The sequence below is a fragment of the Pristis pectinata genome, chromosome 1 (genome assembly GCF_009764475.1).
Source record: "Pristis pectinata isolate sPriPec2 chromosome 1, sPriPec2.1.pri, whole genome shotgun sequence".
In the NCBI taxonomy this organism is placed as follows: Eukaryota; Metazoa; Chordata; class Chondrichthyes; order Rhinopristiformes; family Pristidae; genus Pristis; species Pristis pectinata.
In genome coordinates, this window is record NC_067405.1 from 48,093,569 (window position 1) to 48,112,835 (window position 19,267).

Consider the following 19,267-nt stretch of genomic DNA (forward strand, 5'->3'; position numbering starts at 1 on the left):
ACAACATGATACAATGTCAAAATCTTTCCTCCTATATATTTGAAGGCAGAACGAAATGATATAGCTGTCATGTGACCTCCTTGCTGAATTTAATTCCATTTTGCAGATTTATAGAATCATTGAATTGTTGCAGCATAGAAGGAAACCATTCAGCTATCGGGTTAGTGCCATGTCCCTGGAGAGCAATCCCAGTCCTCGTGCCCTTTCCCATAGTTTCATTTCTAAGATGAAATATATTATAGATTAGGAAAAGTTGAAAATATTCAGGAAATCAGGAAGATTCTGTTTTTAAAGATATTTCATCATAGTGGAAAAACTATGGACGGGCGAAGGCACTGGAGCATAGCGACTCATTGCAAGCTGCTCTCTGCAGATCTACTCATTACTTCTACTGTTATTGTTCTACTCTTTTAAATTCTATGTCACTAAGAATTAGTTATAATGTTCTGTTAAATCTTCTTACAGGGCTGGCGATCTCCTACCTCCAGGAGCGACTGAGCAACTGACCCGACTCCTGGACCCAGATGGAAATGACCAGTGAGGCCTAGGATGGGTCTGCCCACGTGGAAGCCTGTGCAGTGTGAAGAGCCGACCCCACAGAGCCCCCACAACCAAGACCCGAGTCCCAGACCCCACTGGAACACGCGATCAGCAACCCCCGTGTCCCGACCTATCTGAAGGCCCGTCCATTGGAGACAGCAGAGTCCCAAGGCCTGACTCGACGTGGGGCCTAACCAGCGGAGGCTGAGGCCCAACTTGACGCGGGACCCGACCAGCCGAGGCCCGACTTGACGCGCGGCCTGACCAGCGGAGGCCAAGTCCCAATGCCCGACCCGATGCGAGGCCTGACCTGCAGGGACGTCCGATGGTGGGGCCCGACACCAGGGCCCCTCTGGATCGGAAGACTGACCCTATGGAGCACTCGGGGCCGAGTCCCGATGCTGAGGCCCCCCCAGATGCCCCCACTTAACTGCTGGGGCAGACCACTCCTCTTCAGGACCTTCAGACCTGTATGGGAACAACAACAAGCCTCACAGGCCAACTGAATCCATTCCAGGTCTTCCAGTCTATTCTCAAGCAGTCACTTACCTTCCATTCCAGGTGAATCCACTCCGGGTCTTCAAAGTCTGCCTAGAAGAAATCACTTACCTTCCAGTCCAGGTGTATCCACTACAGGTCTTCCAGGACGGACAAGTTGCAGCCACTTACCTCCGAAGCGTGGTAAAAGGGCTGGGTTGCAGGTGAGACTGAAACAGCGTGGGTACAAGACACCCCTCCCCAGCATACTACGAGCTAATGTCCAGGCCATTAAGAACAAAGTTTATGAACTAAGGGTAAGACTGACCTACCAAAGAGAACTGAGGGACTGTTGTGTGCTATGTCTCATCAAAACGTGGCTTACACCTGCTTCACCTGACTGTCCCATACAACCTGAGGGCTTCTTAATCTACCGAATGGACCGTACAGCATCCTTGGGCAAAGTTAAAGGCGGAGGGGTCTGCTTCCTAATCAATAACTCATGGTGCTCAGATGTGATGGTCCTGGCAAGCTCCTGCTCACCCAGCCTGGAATATCTAACAGTGAAGTGTTGAACCATACTACCTGCCACGAGAGTTCACTTCAGCTATCCTGAGGGCAGTCTACATCCCACCCCAGATGGACATGAAGCCTGCACTCAATGAACTAAACTCTGTGGTCAACAGCCTTGAAACTGGATACCCTGAGACCCTCTTCATTATTGCAGGTGACTTCAACCAGGCCAACCTCAAGAGTGTGTTACCAAAGTACTACCAGCACATCTCCTGTCCCACCAGGGGCCCAAACACCATTGCTACACAACCATCAAAGATGCCTTCCGAGCCACCCCTCGTCCTCACTTTGGTAAATTAGACCACCAGGCTGTGCTCCTTCTCCCTGCATACAATCAGAAACTGAAACGGGAGGATCCAGTACAGAAAGCCATGCAGTGCTGGTCTGAGGAAATAGATGAACTTCTATGTGACTGCTTTGAGTCAGTGGATTGGTCCATGTTAAAAGATTCAGCTGCCAGCCTTGACGAGTATGTCACCACCATCATGGACTTTATCAGCAAGTGTGTTGAGGACTGTGTACCAAAGAGGACATTACAGGTGTTCCCAAACCGGAAACCATGGATGAACCGGGAGATGCACTCCTTACTGAAGTCGAGGACTGCAGCATTCAAATCAGGTGACCCTGACCTTTACAAGAAATCAAGGTACGGCCTCCGTAAAGCTATCAGAGATGCCAAGAGACAATACCAGTCCAAAATCAAGTCCCAGACCAACCGTCAGTTGTAGCAGGGCTTACGTGCTATAACGGGCTACAAAATGAAGTCGGGCAGCAATGTCAACAACAGCGCATCCCTTCCCAATGAGCTTAACGCATTCTATGTACGTTTTTGAACAGAAGGGGATTGGTTTGTTACCACCCACCCTAACGGTTTCCGATACACCTGAACCCATGGTCAGCATTGAGGATGTAAGATCAGTCTTTCGGAGAGTGAACCCACGGAAAGCATCCGGCCCGGATGGTGTCCCTGGTCGTGTCCTCAGATATTGTGCTGATCAGCTGGCGGGGGTAGTTGCAGACACATTTAACCTCTCCCTGCTTCAATCTGAGGTTCCCACCTGTTTTAAGAAGACCACTATCATCCCGGTACCTAAGAAAAACAAGGTAACATGCCTTAATGACTACCAACCGGTAGCTCTGACATCCACCATCATGAAGTGCTTTGAGAGGCTGATCATGGTACACATCAACTCCAGCATCCCAGAGAACCCCAACCCACTGCAATTCGCCTATCGCCGAAACAGGTCTACAGTGGACGCCATCTCCCTGGCCCTACACTCATCTCTGGAGCATCTGGACAGTAAAGACACCTACATTACACTATTGTTTATTGACTACAGCTCTGCCTTCAATCCTATAATTCCAAGCAAACTCATCACCAAACTCTTAAACGTGGGACTCAACACCTCACTCTGTAAATGGATCCTTGACTTTCTGACCAATAGACGGCAATCAGTGAGGATAGGCAGCAACACCTCCGGCACGATTATTCTCAACACTGGTGCCCCACAAGGCTGCGTCCTTAGCCCCCTACTCTACTCTCAATACACCCACGTCTGAGTGGCCAGATTCTGCTCTAACTCCATCTACAAGTTTGCAGATGACACCACAGTGTTGGGCTGTATCTCAAATAACAATGAGTTGGAGTACAGGAAGGAGATAGAGAGCTTAGTGGAATGGTGTCATGACAACAACCTTTCCCTCAATGTCAGCAAAACAAAAGAGCTGGTCATTGACTTCAGGAAAGGGGGCAGTATACATGCATGTCTACATTAATGGTGCTGAGGTCAAGAGGGTTGAGAGCTTCAAGTTCCTAAGACTGAACAACACCAATAGCCTGTCCTGCTCCAACCACGTAGATGCCACAGCCAAGAAAGCTCACCAGTGCCTCTACTTCTTCAGGAGGCTAAAGAAATTTGGCATGTCCCCTTTGACACTCACCAACTTTTATCGATGCACCATAGAAAGCATCCTATCTGGATGCATCACGGCTTGGTATGGCAACTGCTCTGCCCAGGACCACAAGAAGCTGCAGAGTTGTGGACCCAGCCCAGCACATCATGGAAACTAGGCTGCCCTCCATGGACTCTGTCTATACTTCTCGCTCCCTTGGTGAAGCAGCCAGTATAATCAAAGACCCCACCCACCTGGGACATTCTCTCTTCTCTCCTCTCCCATCAGGAAGAAGATACAGGAGCCTGAGGGCACGTACCACCAGGGTCAAAGACAGCTTTTATCCCGCTGTTATAAGGATATTGAACAATTCCCTTATACAATGACATGGACTGCTGACCTCACAATCTATCTTGTTATGACCTTGCACCTTATCGTCTGCCTGCACTGCACTTTCTCTGTAGTTGTGACACTTTATATTCTGTTATTGTTTTTACCTGTACTACCTCAATGGACTGTCTATTGATTTGTATGAATGGTATGCAAGACAAGTTTTTCACTGTACCTCGGTACAAGTGACAATAATAAACCAATAGCAATACTAAACTTAGAGAAAATTAAATTGCAGTGAAAGGACAGAAGGAAAGAAAGTGCAAATGGAAAGGATGGACAGCAGGAGATTAGTGACAAGACTGCTATTGGTTTAAGGCAAAAGACAATGTTAATTGGACAAGAGAGATCAAGAAGAAATGCAAATGGCAAAAGCAGGATTGCATCTGAAATTACCAAAGGAGGTGAACTTGTATGGCTGTAACATTGCCTGAAACATTGCCTGTTCCCACCATAAATGCTGCCTGACCTGCTATTTCGAACTTTTTGTGCTTTTGTTTCAGATTTACAGCATCAGCAAGATTTTTGTTTTGCTTTTTGTTCATTCAAAACGTTTGAAGTGATAGAAATTGAAAAGCTTCCCCAATGATTGCACTTTCCTAGTTACATGAGTTTCAAAAGTCAATGATTTATAATTTGACAAAAATCAGTTGCATTTCTGATGTTGAAAATTATAATGTGTTTTGTATGGAAGTACAGGTCCTCTTTAGACTTGCAATTTGACTAAGTTAGGGGGAAGTTAAAACCTCTATGGTGTTTGTTTGAAGGTTAAATCTAATCTGTAAGATAGAATCCAAAATTCTTTTATGAGCTATAAGCACAGGGCTGGAACTTGCTCCACACTTCACCAACTCCAACCAGCATCCAAGGAATTGAAATCAGTAAATATTGTAGCTACTGCAAAGACATTTTGTATAATAGATTTTTTTCTCAGATAAATACATGACTCTTGCAATGAGATACAAAAATTAATCAGAACCTACTCAAAGTAGAGTGTCAGATCGGTTGACAGTATCGACTGTTTCAAAAGCTGCATGATGTCACTGTACACCCTGGAGGAAAGACTTGCAAAAATATTGTGTCCCTGTAATGATGGAAAGAAAAAATGAGTTTCAAAATGTATGAATAGTATCAAAACGTATTAAAACAACTAAAATCTGGAGATTTTGAATTTGTAATTGGTAGTTTTTAGTTCTACAGAGCTTGGTCTCGCAATGACGAACACATCACATAGCTAAAACGGATATGTAGACTTAATATGATAATTTAATCTGTGTTGAGTTTAATTTGCATCTGCAGTGCAAGTACACAAACTTTATGCCACTTAAAGTGTTAGATGGGTGAACCAGGTGGTGAGATGCCATTTCTCGCAATCCTTACCCAGGCAGATTGCTGAATTTTTGGAGAGTAACTCACCATTTTCCCCATTGTTTCTCCATGTTTAATTACACATCTGCCCTGGCTTAAAGTTGTGTGCCATTTGAGTTGAGCAATAGTAGGCACTATAAACCACACTAGAATTTCAAAGCAATTTGGGGGCTATTAGCTTCTGATCCAATACTGCTTAGACTTGGTACATATGATTGGTACATAAGAAAAATGTGGAATCATAACCAGATCCGCAGAACAGCTGTCAATGCTTCATGCTCATTATTTTCTTGGTTCATAACTCCAGTACCTTATAGGATTAACAAAAATTCTAAGTTAACAACAAAGCCTTTCATCACTAACTGTAACTGAAATTACTTATGGTTAATTGATAAAGAAATATTTTAATTTAAAATATTAATCTCAATAGTATTTCAAAGTGTACATTTGCAAAGGGATAATCCATGACAGGTTATTTTTAATGTGTGGGGGGGAAAAGAAGTTTTAATCTGTATACCTTTGTAATGGTAGGAATTTAAGTGTTCCACTGCAGCCTTTGCAGTAAACGTACCATTGGAAGGCCAATGACAACATCATTATAATGCAAACAGTGTAACATGAAAGCATGAAGACAAGTTTTCCATATCTGTAACATCATCACAGCCTTTTTTGTTCCACAATGATTTCTGTGCAGTCATTTGCCTGGAATAAGTGATTTCTCTTTCAAAACCATTTTAATATCAATAAATAACTACTAAAATGCAGAATTTTGTCATGTTTTATATCTGTAAGATACAGTACAAATAGTCTTCTAAAATAAATGCAAGTTGTAACAAGTGCATTATGGTGCAGGGGTTGGACCTAGGGTGTGAAAGACATAATGTTGTACCATTAGCTTGGGTCATTAGGTCATCTGACATTTTAAGAATGTTCATTCAATTCTCGCCTGACTGATTTTGTCTTAACTTGTTCCATCTTCAGCCAACTGAACACGTGAATTTCTTCTAGCTAATTATCCAAGTGCAGCAACCTACTTCCAGATGAATAGAAGTTGCATTAGATTGCATTAACAACCTGAGGCTTTCCTTTGGAACTTGCCAATACAACAACTTAATAACATTGTAATCTAAGAGCTGAAATAAAAACTTCAAAATATGTAAAAGCTGGAATGTATTTGTACATTTTTTTCCAATGGCATTTTTCAAATAATGACATTTAAACCTTCCTCCCTCTTCTTAACTCTTTTGCTCTGACTGGAGAGATGAACTAAATGTGTGTAAATTTAAGCATGTAATACTTTATTGCATCCTGGCTAGTGATGTACATTAGAATTAATTTATTTGTAGATTGTTTCCTCCCTTTCTACTCTGACTGAGCTGGATATAGTTCCATATGTGCTTGGGGCCATCTAGTTTCTCTTGCAAAAGAATACATGATTATTCTGTTCAGATCTGATCTCACCAGATGACATATTCAGAAGTGGACTCCCACTTGATCATTCCTTCCCTAAGGCCAAAGATACCAAGGCCTTTTCCAGTGTCCTAATTATTGCCTAGCTGAGATAAAGTAACTGCACAAACTAGGAATTGGTTCCAAAGTCCTCTGTTCTGTCTGACATAAATTTACTGTGAGCAGGATCTTCAACCACCAATCCTTTGGGACATCTCTGACATACCAATGTAAATAAACTGTAAGAAAATAACTAATATTTTTTGACTTTATATTCATCAAGTTACTCAGCAATGAAACACTTTAACTTTCAAGAGTTAGTACAAAATTCACTATATGTGGAGGAAAGCACTATCTCCTCATTCCAGCCTTAGAAAAACGTATTGTGCTGTTTCAGCATGAATTTTCCCATTACCCATCATTTGGACTCATGTCAAGTTCATGTTAATTGATATAAAATTTGTTGTAGGATCAAACCTGAATTGAGATTATTAAAGTTCATTTTGTATATGACCTTCACAGCCAGAGTGGGAGACACTTATCTCCACCCAATCTCCATCCAATCTCTCCCCACAGTATTTCCAGCTGTGTTATTTTTCTGAATACCAAGTCCCCTGCTTTTCAGAATCCATTATCCCCAATTCCTTTCTCACCTGCTCCTCTGGTGATATCATCTGTAGACATGCACCCACAGTTAGGTTGTTCTAATGCTAGCCATCCCAATTTTTCTGGAACTTATTATGCAGAAAATTATATTCTGTGTTTTTACATGTAGATAATATATATTATCAAAGGCACATAAAGAATACTTAGTCTGAAATTCTGTTAAATGAAACTTAAATCAAAAGCATTCAAAGATCAGTTCAATTTTTAGTGACTGCTGCATGATTCAGCAACCTTCACCTTGCATGCTGCCCACAGGGAATTTATTTAGGTTGTATGGATGGTATCTCAGTGATCATGGCATACATTATTGAATGTAGCTATGACCTTGCTTTTGCTCTGATCAGCACTCAGGAGTGCCGCCCACAGAGATCCACTTTATTTACACCAAACATTTTATTGGGATTTGTGACACAGAAGAAATAATCAGGCTTTAGTACCTCACTCTGAAGAATCATAACTGCATGATTGAAATGATGAAGTTCTAGAGTAGCTGAGGTGCCATACAACTGTGCCAAGGCAGAGCCACTCCTAGAGGAAGCAAAAGATCTTTTAAATATTTCAACCATAATACAGCAAATGTTCATACTCAAAGTTAAAATTTACTCTCTTCCAGAAATGAATCCTACAGCGTTCTTTTTACTATCATCATTGCTAGTTGTTTCTTCAATCTGTTGATATAAATTAAGAACTAATGCAGTCTACATGTGCTAATTGAGCATGATGGCTTGGCTGCAATTCCAGCTAACTGTGGTTATAAGCTGGTGATCAGAATAAAATAAAGGGAATATCTGTGATGGGGTGGAGACCAAGAGAGACCAAATGATGCAAATGGTGGTAGTGCCCACTGACTCTCTCTTGGTCTCCATCCTATGCAGACATGCTCTATGTCTCTCTGAAACTTCCACCCCCAGCACACACATACTTACTTTCTCTATAATTTAAAACATGTTGCACTTTTACCTTTTTCTAGTTCTGACTAAATGTCATGGACCTGAAAAATTAACGCTGTTTCTCTCTCCACAAAAGATGAAGGACCCACTGAGTACTTTCAATATTTTCTAGCTTTATCTCAGATTTCCAGCATCAACAGTTTTGGTTTTGCTTTTTGAGGTGATGATGCACCTACTGAATCTGATGAGGAAGGGAAAGAGGTATAGTAAGAAGAAAGTTGAGGAAATAAAGACTGTTTCACCTTCTTAAATGCCAAATTGGATGAAGTATTTATCAGGATTTAGCTCAGATTTCCATCTTGATATAACTGGAATTTATCCAGAACTGCAAATCATAGTTTCAACTATAATTTATATTTCCTGGGAAAGCAATTATACAGTTTTATAATCAGTTTTAATATTTTGATATGGATACATATTTTTTCCTCCTATTAATTAATTAATCTCAAAAATATTCTTTGATGAGTTATCTGAAAATAATGTTGCACCTACAGAGTCTGCTTCCCTAAAGTGTGTTTTAATACAGTTGGACAGGAATTCCTGATTCAATTTGCTAATTTCTTCACTGAATCTGTAAATTATTTAATAAAACTAATATCAACTCACAGCGTCAGAAAATAAACCTGAATAAAGAAGAGTAAAGTTACTTTGTGTGATAGGAACAGAGATTGACAAGTTAGTTACTGAAAATGATTATCAGCAAGAGATAACAGTTATATGTATTCGTACTTACTTTGCTTGGAAAGCATTGTTGGTGCCTCTGTGATCCAAGTCATGACATAGGCAGCCGACCATTAAGCCAAGAACTTCTGTGTCTGTTAAAATTTCCTGAAAATCTGCAGTCTGGCAAAACAATAAATATACATGAGGCTCAATGAACTGCTAGCATTTTTCTTCGGTGGGGTTAACCAATCAAACTTTTAAAAACATTCATTGAAAGTGAGTTCAATTACTGAAAGAGAACCTGCATCCAGAAAACCTAATGATATAACTGCAGTAAGTTTTGTCCCATAGCTCCTTCTTTAGGTAGCTTTCTACTATTCTGTTATATTCGTACACCAGGTGTTATTGGAACCAGTTGCAGCTCCAAATAACTGAACATAAAGTTCTCTTGCATAAACAACAGGAAAAGCCTCAAAGCAGTTATAACAAATGACCAAAATGTGAGTTGCATATTCTTCATAGTTGGTATATTTGTTTAACAAATACTGATTAATCACGCATTTAAGTTCCTGCCTATACATAAGATCTTTGAATAAAACTATTATGTTGAAGATCTCCACAAGAGGAGGAAGGGTGTTTGAATATTTTATGTTAACATCTGTGCAAAATTTTAGTTTGATTTGGAATATTGAGGTAAAACTATAGTAATTTGATCTCTAATTAAAAACAACTTGCCAAGCATGACAGCAACAGTGGTGTCCAATTGGAATTAAAGACCACATCTATCTGGATATTAGACAAAAGGTTATTGATGAGAGTTTACCTTTTCCAGAGATCAAGCCTTACCTTACCCATTTAAACTTCACAAGGCTTTGTATTGCAGGCTTCTGTATGTAGAAGTGGGCATACAAGGCAATTGGAACCTCTGTAAACATAGCAAGAAACTACCTCCTTAAGACTTAAGGGGCTGTGAAATTAACAGCACAGAGTTGGAAATAGGAAATGTAAATCAGATACAAAAGGTGAAATAGAGAGAGGAAGATTGGATTGAGAGGTAGAGGAAAAAAGGGCCAGAAAGAAAATAACATATATCTTTAAATATTTCCAAAACAATTAAAACTTGATGAAATGAGACTTAATACCTGCAATACTTAATTTTCAGTGATGGATTGCTTGATACTAATTTGCCCAAACACTCAATGGTGAGTTTTGTCCATACCTGTCATACAAATATGGCAACTACATGAGAGTATACTTTAATTTTTTTCCCACGAGCTAACGACAGAGCAGAATTTTGGGACTACAATCTTACCAGTGCTGATAGCTTCACTGTTAGTTTGCCTGAAAATTCTGGCTGATCATACTTTATTTTTCTCAGTGAGCAGTGTACTGCAGCTAAGGGTGAGAGTAACATTTTGGTAAGGGTAACATTTTGCTTGTGACCTTCACTTGAGAGACAGGTTTTCTGTGGTTGATTGAGAGTAGTTCTCAGAGCTATGAATTGGCACAAACTTAATTTCTTCCAGGAGTAAGCAGAAATAAAAGTAAAGCATTTTTAGAATGCAGATTAAGAATTTCAGATACTTATTCAGCTGAATGTGGTCTCTTACTCTAGTTGGATAGCCCTGGTTGGTGGTCATGTTTGGCATGTTGTTTATTTTGTAGTTTTACTTCAACATTCTGCCTCAGACTAACATTTTGTACAGAATGCCAGCATCTTGAGACCTCGATGGATGATCTTCTGTTGACAGCCTTGGAAGGAGTGTTAATTTTTTTTTCCTGCTCAGCTTCTTAAAAGACATTAACTTGAGCAGTGTCATAAAAGTGATGGAAATGAGTTGCAGCATGGAATTAATCAACAAATAATTCACAGTGCAAACACTTAGCTTTAATTTTTCTAATTTCATTTTTGAATTAAGAATTTAAGGAGCCTTATTAAATGTGAAAACAAATATTTTGCAGATTTTTGTTCTCTATAGCATTACAGAATTTCCCTCCAACAAGGGATCACCCATGTTCAGAGAATCTTTTCTTAATAGAGCAGCGTATTTGAATGTTGGAGGTTCAGTTCTGATGTTCATTAGGACTCTCCAAAATTATCAGTCACTTTTCCTATTTCATAGTCAATGCTGCCAGTAAACAACTGGAGAGCAAAGCAACAATAAGTACCAAGCATTGGTGTGGGTTGTGAGAAATGTAAGGAAAGTGTTCATTCTGGCCATCAAAAGTAACATCAATAAAACTCCTCAGTATCAGTAAAGCCTTGATCTCAGTGCCTTAGCCTGCAAGTAATTTAGTTTTCTCCTCAACAATCACACAAAACAAATAATAAAATGTTAAATGTAGTTATTACAAGCAAGCAAGCAAGGCACAAAGCAATTTGTTAACAGTATTTGCAAAATAAAATGTGCTCACTCTGCCTATGCCTATATACCAGCTTTTATTGGATAAGGTTTATGCAGCATCTTTCTGCAATAATCCCTACTATGCTCATTTTTGTTCTATCATAAATATTTAAGAGTGTAGGTTTCTTTTTTAAAAATGTGCTGATTCCTAACTGGAATCCAAATGAAACATTAATAAACTGTGCTAAACAGAAATAAAATCACGGGAGGGTGTAGCAGATCTTGGTAGCAATGAGATGGGATGTGTTTGACATTGTGCTTTTGTAATATTGGGATGGTCACAGGTCTGGGGGCATCAGAGAGGCAGTTGGAACCTGCTTACTGGAGTGAATTGGTTATACTGGGATTTGGTAGCATCAAGTTAGAAGGTGAGCTGCAACCTACAGTAATGTGAAGAGGAAACTTTGCACTTGGCCAAACTGAATGGGTAATTTAGTGTTCAAGTCAGCTGTAGATGAAAGAAGTTTATAACAGTGAGCAGAGAAAGAAAGTGACATCAATTAAAGTAGGGTTTTGGATCTATATCCATTTCCTGTATAATCACATTAAGTCTTCCTTAATTTTGTAATTAAAAATCTTTGCCAAGATACCATTTGCCTTCCTTTTGCTTGTTGTCCTGTGAGATTACTTTTCTATATTTCTTGAACCAGCACATCAAAATGCCTCTGTACTTTTTAAATGCATCTCTTTCAAATTCTCTTTCTCTGTTCTTCCCACCAAAGTGAATAACCCCATATTTGTCATCATTATATTCCCTTATTATGGACTTGTATGTCGTTATCCCTTTGCAAACTTTGTATCCTCCTCAGACCTTACTTTTGCACTTGACTTGAATATGTCATTCTCTTGTTTTATCTGAATCATTAATATAAATTACTGATCAGTTACTGATCCCTTTGCACCTTATTAATAACAACCTACCAACTTGAAAATGAACTATTTTATTTTTGGCCCTTCAACCAATTCTGTATCCCAAACCTGGTAGCCTTTACTTTATGTAACAACCTTTTGCGTTGGACTTAAGAAAATGTAAATCCATACATCTTAAATTAACAGATTTGCCTCATATCAATAGTAAAAGCCCAGCTATAATGTGCTTAGTAACCAGTAATCTCCAGTGACCACACTTCAGAGAGAGCACCCAGGCTGAAAGTTGGGCACCATCATGGGAGTACCTTTGTCAATATTGGGGCAATGCTGTGGGAGCACCCGAGCCAAACTCAGGACAGCACTGAGGGAGCACCTGGGCCAGAGTCAAGCAACACTGAAGGAAGGCCTAGACCAACCTCAGAGCAGCACTGATGGAGCACCAGGTCTGACATTAGCAGCACTGAGGGAACACCTGGGATGACCTGAGGGCAGCACCGAGGGAGTGTTCAAGCCGACATTGTGGCAGCACTGGGGAAGCACCCAAGCTGATGTCAGGAGGAAGCATCTAGACCAACATCAGGCAGCACAGAGGGAGCACCAGGGCTGACGTCAGGGCAGCACTGCCGTCACACATCCTTGTATCTTTTCTCTTGCCCACTGGGTAATGCAGATTCCCATCTCATTGGTGAGTGCTGTAGAATACTGTATTCAATTTTCCTTATTCTGTAACCTTCAGTGTTACTGATAATGTGAAATCATACTTAACTCTTGACCAACCAGTTCATTTGACTAACAGGCACCTGACATTCCCCATGGATTCTGCATAATAAAGCTATATTAAAAAAAACCTGTCAAACACTATTTTCCCTTCATAAAACCAAGTTGACTTTGCTCTGTCATATTATGATTTTCCAAATACCACATTACCATATCCTTAATAATGGATTACAGCATTATGGTGAGAACAGGGTCAGGCCAATTGGTGTATAGTTCAGCATTTCACTCTTCCATTCTTTAAATAGCGGTGTTACACTTGCTACCTTAATATCTGCTGGGATTGTTACAGAATCTAAGGAATTATAAAAGTCATCATTAATTCCTTTGTTATATCTGCTGCCACTTCATTCAGAACCCTGGGATGTAGGCAATTAATGGATTTGTTTGGCTTTTAGACTCATTAATTTTAACTGTACTTTCTCCTCTCTAAATCAATTAATTTTTTTGCTTGCTTGATCTCATTAGATATTTGGGCTCCCACTATTTCTGTTACATTTGTATTATTCTCCGTTGTCAACACAGATTAAAAAGATACAATTAGTATCTCAGCCATTTCTTTATTTCCTGTAACAAACTGCCTTTGCCGCTAATCTCATTCGAGATACCAGTAACTGTAACTCTGAGTTATCACTGGTCTTTTTATCCTCCCTCTGGACATAAACTATTGCCACCTCAGACATGGTTTAAAATTAAAAGCCCACACAAAGTAAGTATCCCAAAACTAATTTATAGATATAAACCCAATTCCCCTGTGGTTTCCCTTGGGATGAGTCTTCCATGTATCTTTGCCTGTCCTGATGCTCCCCATGCAAACTTACCACAGTGATTGCAGCATGGGCAGCGTTTGGGAAGACTGCTGACCTCCAGGGAAGTAAGTTGTGGTGTCCTCAATGGATAATGTTGAGCAGGTTTGGGTCCAGAAGGCCCAGTTTCAGATCGCACCATCTTAGCATGGGTAGCAGCAGCTGGCCAGTTGCAAGGGAAATGGTGGAGGGCTAATGTATTCATTGTATTCCGCGGAGTGTAGAGACTGAGGGGTGGCCTCATAGAAGTGTTTAAGATCCTGAGGTGCATAGATAGGGGGAATGCACACAGTCTTTTTCTCAGAGGAAAGGAATAAGAAAAACTAGAGGCCATAGGTTTAAGGTAAAAGGAGGTGATGGGCAACTTCTTCACACAGAGGGTAGTGTTTATATAGAATGAGCTTTCAGAGAAAGTTGTTGAGGCAGGTACGATAACAGCATTTAAAAGACACTTGGACAGGTACATTGAGAGGAAAGGTTTAGAGAGATATGAGCCAGATTTGGGCAAAAGGGACTAGCTTAGGTGGGCAACTTGGTTGACATGAACAAGTTGGGACGAAGGGCCTGTTTCCGTGCTGTATTACTCTATGACTATGGCTTTATGGCAGGAGCTTCATGCTAAGAAGGTCAACTAATTTATGCTTCCTGGAGCCACCATGAGTACATGTGTCTTCCCTGCACAGATCGTCTCTTCTCACCATCACTCTCTTCCTTATTCATTCCCACTTAACTTCCTTTTTCTCCCTCTCATTTTGTTTTAGAAATTTCTCATTCGTCATGGCCCCTGTTTTGTTTGCACTGACAAATCCTGATTAATTTATTGCTCTTAACTCCCCTGTGCACACTGCTGGAAATAAGTTATATTATTAACAGTTAAATTTGCACCTTGGATTTGTTGTCTTAGTAGAAATCTGGGTTGAAATATAAAGAGAAAATACTCCCTGTTAGCCAGAATCTGAAAGAAATATTTTTCGTGGCATCTTGATCAAAACATGCTTTCATCCAGCCTGGAATCAAAGGTTCTAAGGAAAAGCACCAACTGAGAAATAAACACATTTTTCTCCATGGCAGCTAATATGTTTATCATTGTTTACTGGCTGCTTCTTCTGCAGAGATGCTTATCTGCATCTGTTCTTTAAATGGGCTTAGCTATGAAACTTTGCTCTCTCTTTCTTTTCTTTTTAGCCTGTTTGATGAATTATATTTCTTTCTCCAAGATATGCTTATTATTTCTCCAAGAATCCCCCATGTTTGTAAATTTCGACCGCACTAACTAGTACTTGTTCATAATTAAATTAGCCTACATTTGACCATTAAATAAATGACAACCCAAAAACATTAGTCCTTTGCTTGCCCTGTTCACTTTGAAATAGGCTGGAGCTGGGCCTTCTCAATATTTGGAGGATTGTGTATATACAGTTAGGTCAGGTTTCTGGCCTTGATCATTATCTCCCTGATTGCATCCGCTAAATTCGGTAAAAATATTTGGTTAGGTGCCTAAACTGTCATACTTGTTTTGATCAAGCTGCTGTTATTTGTGGGAGGCAGTCTAGCATTGTTATTCATGTTTCTAAGTGTAACAGTAATCACACAAGACAATAAGAAACAGGAGCAGGAGAGGGCCATCGGGCTCCTCAAGCCTGCTCTGCCATTTACCAAGTTCATTGCTGATCTTCTACCTCAAAAAATTTACTTACCCTGTCCCTACATCCCTTGATACTTTTAATATCCAGAAATTTACCATCTCTATTTTGAATGCAATTAATGACAGCCTCCACATTCTTCCAGGATGGAGAATTCCAAAGCTCCACTGTCTATGAGTGAAGAAATTTCTACTCATTTCAATCCTAAATGGCTTATTGTGTATTTTGAGATTCTGACCACTAGTTCTAGGCTCCTTAAGACGGAGTAACAGTGCAAAAATAGTTCTTTGGTGCATTCTCAATGCACTGTCTATATGGGATTTCCTCAGAGAGGCAATAGAAATAATTGGGTATCATGAGCAATCACATTGATAGATTAAACCAGGACCAAAGCTGTAGTGGTCATTGAACTCATTCTTGGGTTTCTTTCTTTCTCCAGTACTTGAAAGATCCTTTGTTGATGCAATCCAGTTACTGGCAGGTGAGGATTAAAGACAACTGTTTTTGATTTTTATCTCTAGATTATAAATACAAAAACAACAACATTTCAGATGCCTACAGATTGGCAACTTGTCTTTTCTTAGTCAATTGGAAACCTAGATTTCACAGCAATCAATTTGGCACACAATATTGATTTGATGGCCTGTTTTTTCAATTTTGTTAAAGAGAGCTACTCATGTCAGTAGTCGAAACAAAATAGAGCAGATGCTGGAAATAAACAGCAGGTCCAGTGGCATGAATGAATGGAGAAACAGAGTGAATTTTTTAGACTAATGATCTTCATCAGAACAAGTTATTCAGTTTTACATTTGTTTTGGCTTTGATTTTATCTTTGTTCACCAAGTTACATTTTACTTTACACCACCCTATCCTCCACACTAATATTTGGTCTACTCCGTTTTCTAAGGTTGGTAACAAAACTTGATTCTTGTGTTGAGTAAACTTGTTGCAATTCTTTCATTAAATGATCCAAGATCCATTTTTCTATTGGAAGAAACATCTGGATGTGAAGAAGAACTACTTTTATGGATAACTTTACTTAAATTATCAACTGCACCATAATATTAATGGATTAGTCAGCTTTCATAAGACCTTTCTCTTGTTATAATTTTGAAGTGTATGCTTATTCATCGTTCCTTCCAAAGTCATAAAATAATTTTAGATATTCATTTCTAATAGTTTCCTTGTCGCCTGCCAAAGGGACATACTTGTTCATCCTTAATACAAAATATCTATGCTTATTGTACTGGTGCACTAAAGTGGTGAAATACCATTCAAAGTTCTCGTGGTTTTGCTATTAATTTACTTCCAGTGGTGTAAAGTAAAATGTAACTTGGTGAACAAAGATAAAATCAAAGCCAAAACAAATGTAAAACTGAATAACTTGTTCTGATGAAGATCATTGGTCTAAAAAATTCACTCTGTTTCTCTATTCATTAATGCCACTGGACCTGCTGTTTATTTCCAGCATCTGCTCTATTTTGTTTCGACTACTGACATGAGTAGTATTTTGCTGCTTGTATTTTGTTTAGGTGCTTTACCTTGTTACTAAGAATACTTACTGTCAGCATTGCAAACATGCACTGAGACACATTAAATGCGTGTCGCCAATTGTGATAGAGAACCATTCTGTAGTTCTTCCGGACAGTTAGCAACCATCTGCACAAAGTCTGTAAAATACACTGTGTAAATACAATGTACACAACAACAACTTGCATTATGAATTAAATGCAATAAAATATTAAAGATACATTCCTACATTTGCCGAAAGGATGAGAAAAGATGACTGAATACAAGGGTGACAAATTAGATTTTGAGATTTTTAAAAGGTAGGCAGATAGGAAGAGAGAGGAAAGAGAGTAGATGTGAGATGATTGAGTTTTCCAGAAGGAAGCGATATAAAACTGGGCGGGTCAAAGGATAAACTTGCTAAATTATGCCAAGGAAAGTTAAGACTATGATGACTGATCCTAAGCAAGTATTTGTGCCTTTCGTAGTGATGTCACAGTCATACATGTAGCTAGTTAGCAAAATTCTATTGAAGATATGGAGTGTTTAAGGAGGCTAATAATAAGAGCATGGGGAAAATGATTCTAAAGGTAATGAATGCATGAATTGTTGAATGAGTATAGAAAATAATGTCTCCTAAAGTGAAGCAGTGGAAACGTTGGACAGGGAATGGTACTTAAATTGCTTTTCAGGATTAAACAAAACATCAGTGTCAGCTTGACAGGGTTAGGTTTCATTGTGAGTCAAAAAAAAGTTCTTCATTCCTTTCATTGTTAAATTAGTTAAGCTATGACAAATCTGACTAAACCGCATGACAGCACAAGTATCTGTATTGTTGAGAATAGTGCTGGAAAAGTAAAATTGGGCATGATAAGCATGCATTTAAACTTCACCCAAATTTGTTTTCAAAGTGGCACACATGAATAAGGAAAAGGAAGGGTTTGGGTGGAATTTGAGGATCATTTTAAAGTGAATATATAGGCTACAATTGGAGCTTATAGGCAATATTAATATGGTATTAATGGAGGCAAGCAAGAATCGTCACAAGGAAGTTAATTTGAGAGGTTATAAAACAAGATATCACAGCTCAAAGACCAGAGCCTTTGACAACGTGGTGTTAATGACTTGTTATCCTGACGCTCTTTATGCTGTGGGCTTGGTGGAACCCAGAATAATAGGATTTTAATAAGAGTAGAACACTGATCTTGGTGCCAATTGTGGAAGGAAACTATAGACTTGAAGAAAAAACAGTGACTGTAAAACAATTAGGAAAATGAGTAATCGGTAATGGGAGATAATAACTATCTAGTAATGGCCATGTTTAATTTTGATGGGTGCTCTGTGGGATACAGAGCCAAACGTGGGGAACTTCAAGGCACAGAAAAAAGCCAAAGACCATAAGCCAGGTTTCTGTCAGAACCAGGATCATCTCTTACACATTTTACATAGCATAAGCAAACATCCTGTCAACTACATAAAAGATATCATATCAATTATTCAGCATGTATTTGGGTGAATTACCTCATAATCAATTTTGAATTTCTGCACCATTCCAAGCTCCATGAACATTCTGAGAGCTGCAGTGATCATAGCATCCTTGTCAAGGGAGAAGTCATTGAAATAGAATTCATCAATACTGAGTTCAGAAGCAAGTGGGATGTTTGCTGCCTGCGAATGGAGAGCATTCTCAGGGTTTTAATAATTCAAAACTATGGATTCACTTGACTTTTCATCTGTTCTTCATAACAAACACCACTTTGACAGAGGGAGTGCTTTTAAGAAAATTCCCCAAAGGTAAAAGATCCAAACTTTAGACTACAATGGCATCTTTGGGGAGATGTTTAAAAAGTAGTCTACAGTGATGGCAAATGACAAATCATAGAGTTTTTCAAAGAATTTATGCATTAGAGCCTCTCTGACAGTCCGGTGTACTTCTCAGCAGCCAGGTTCTGTTTAATGTCATTGTAAAACAATAATTCGGGGGTTTGAGTAAAGCATATCCATTTGTTTTTCCTGTTCCTATCTATGTGTTCTATAGCACACCTGATTAGTAGTGCTAACTTTTCAAAACTTTCAAATATTTTGTTTATTATCCTTAACAAAACTTATTAATTGTGTATATTGAGAACTGGCCATTGATTTACTCATGAAATTATGATATGTGAGAGGCACAAATTTCTTTCATTTATATTAAACAGGTTGAATACTTTTTCTATTTATTTTGTTTTGTTAAAAGTATTGTGCACAAGCAATATTAGGGTGGTAATAGCAGTGCATTTAACAGAAGAGTT

At 39.2% G+C, this 19,267-nt stretch overlaps 1 protein-coding gene across 1 annotated transcript in view; it reads right to left on the reverse strand.

Moving 5' to 3' along the window:
* The window catches only part of pde11a (phosphodiesterase 11a), a 166,415-nt gene that overhangs the window by 46,921 nt on the left and 100,227 nt on the right, over positions 1 to 19,267 (reverse strand). The window contains exons 11-15 of the mRNA XM_052029745.1: positions 18,498 to 18,644; positions 17,030 to 17,137; positions 9,040 to 9,149; positions 7,794 to 7,884; positions 4,857 to 4,957 (exon numbers count right to left, since the gene is read on the reverse strand). Coding sequence (XP_051885705.1) covers positions 4,857 to 4,957; positions 7,794 to 7,884; positions 9,040 to 9,149; positions 17,030 to 17,137; positions 18,498 to 18,644 — 557 coding nt within the window. The remainder of the gene's footprint in view (positions 1 to 4,856; positions 4,958 to 7,793; positions 7,885 to 9,039; positions 9,150 to 17,029; positions 17,138 to 18,497; positions 18,645 to 19,267) is intronic.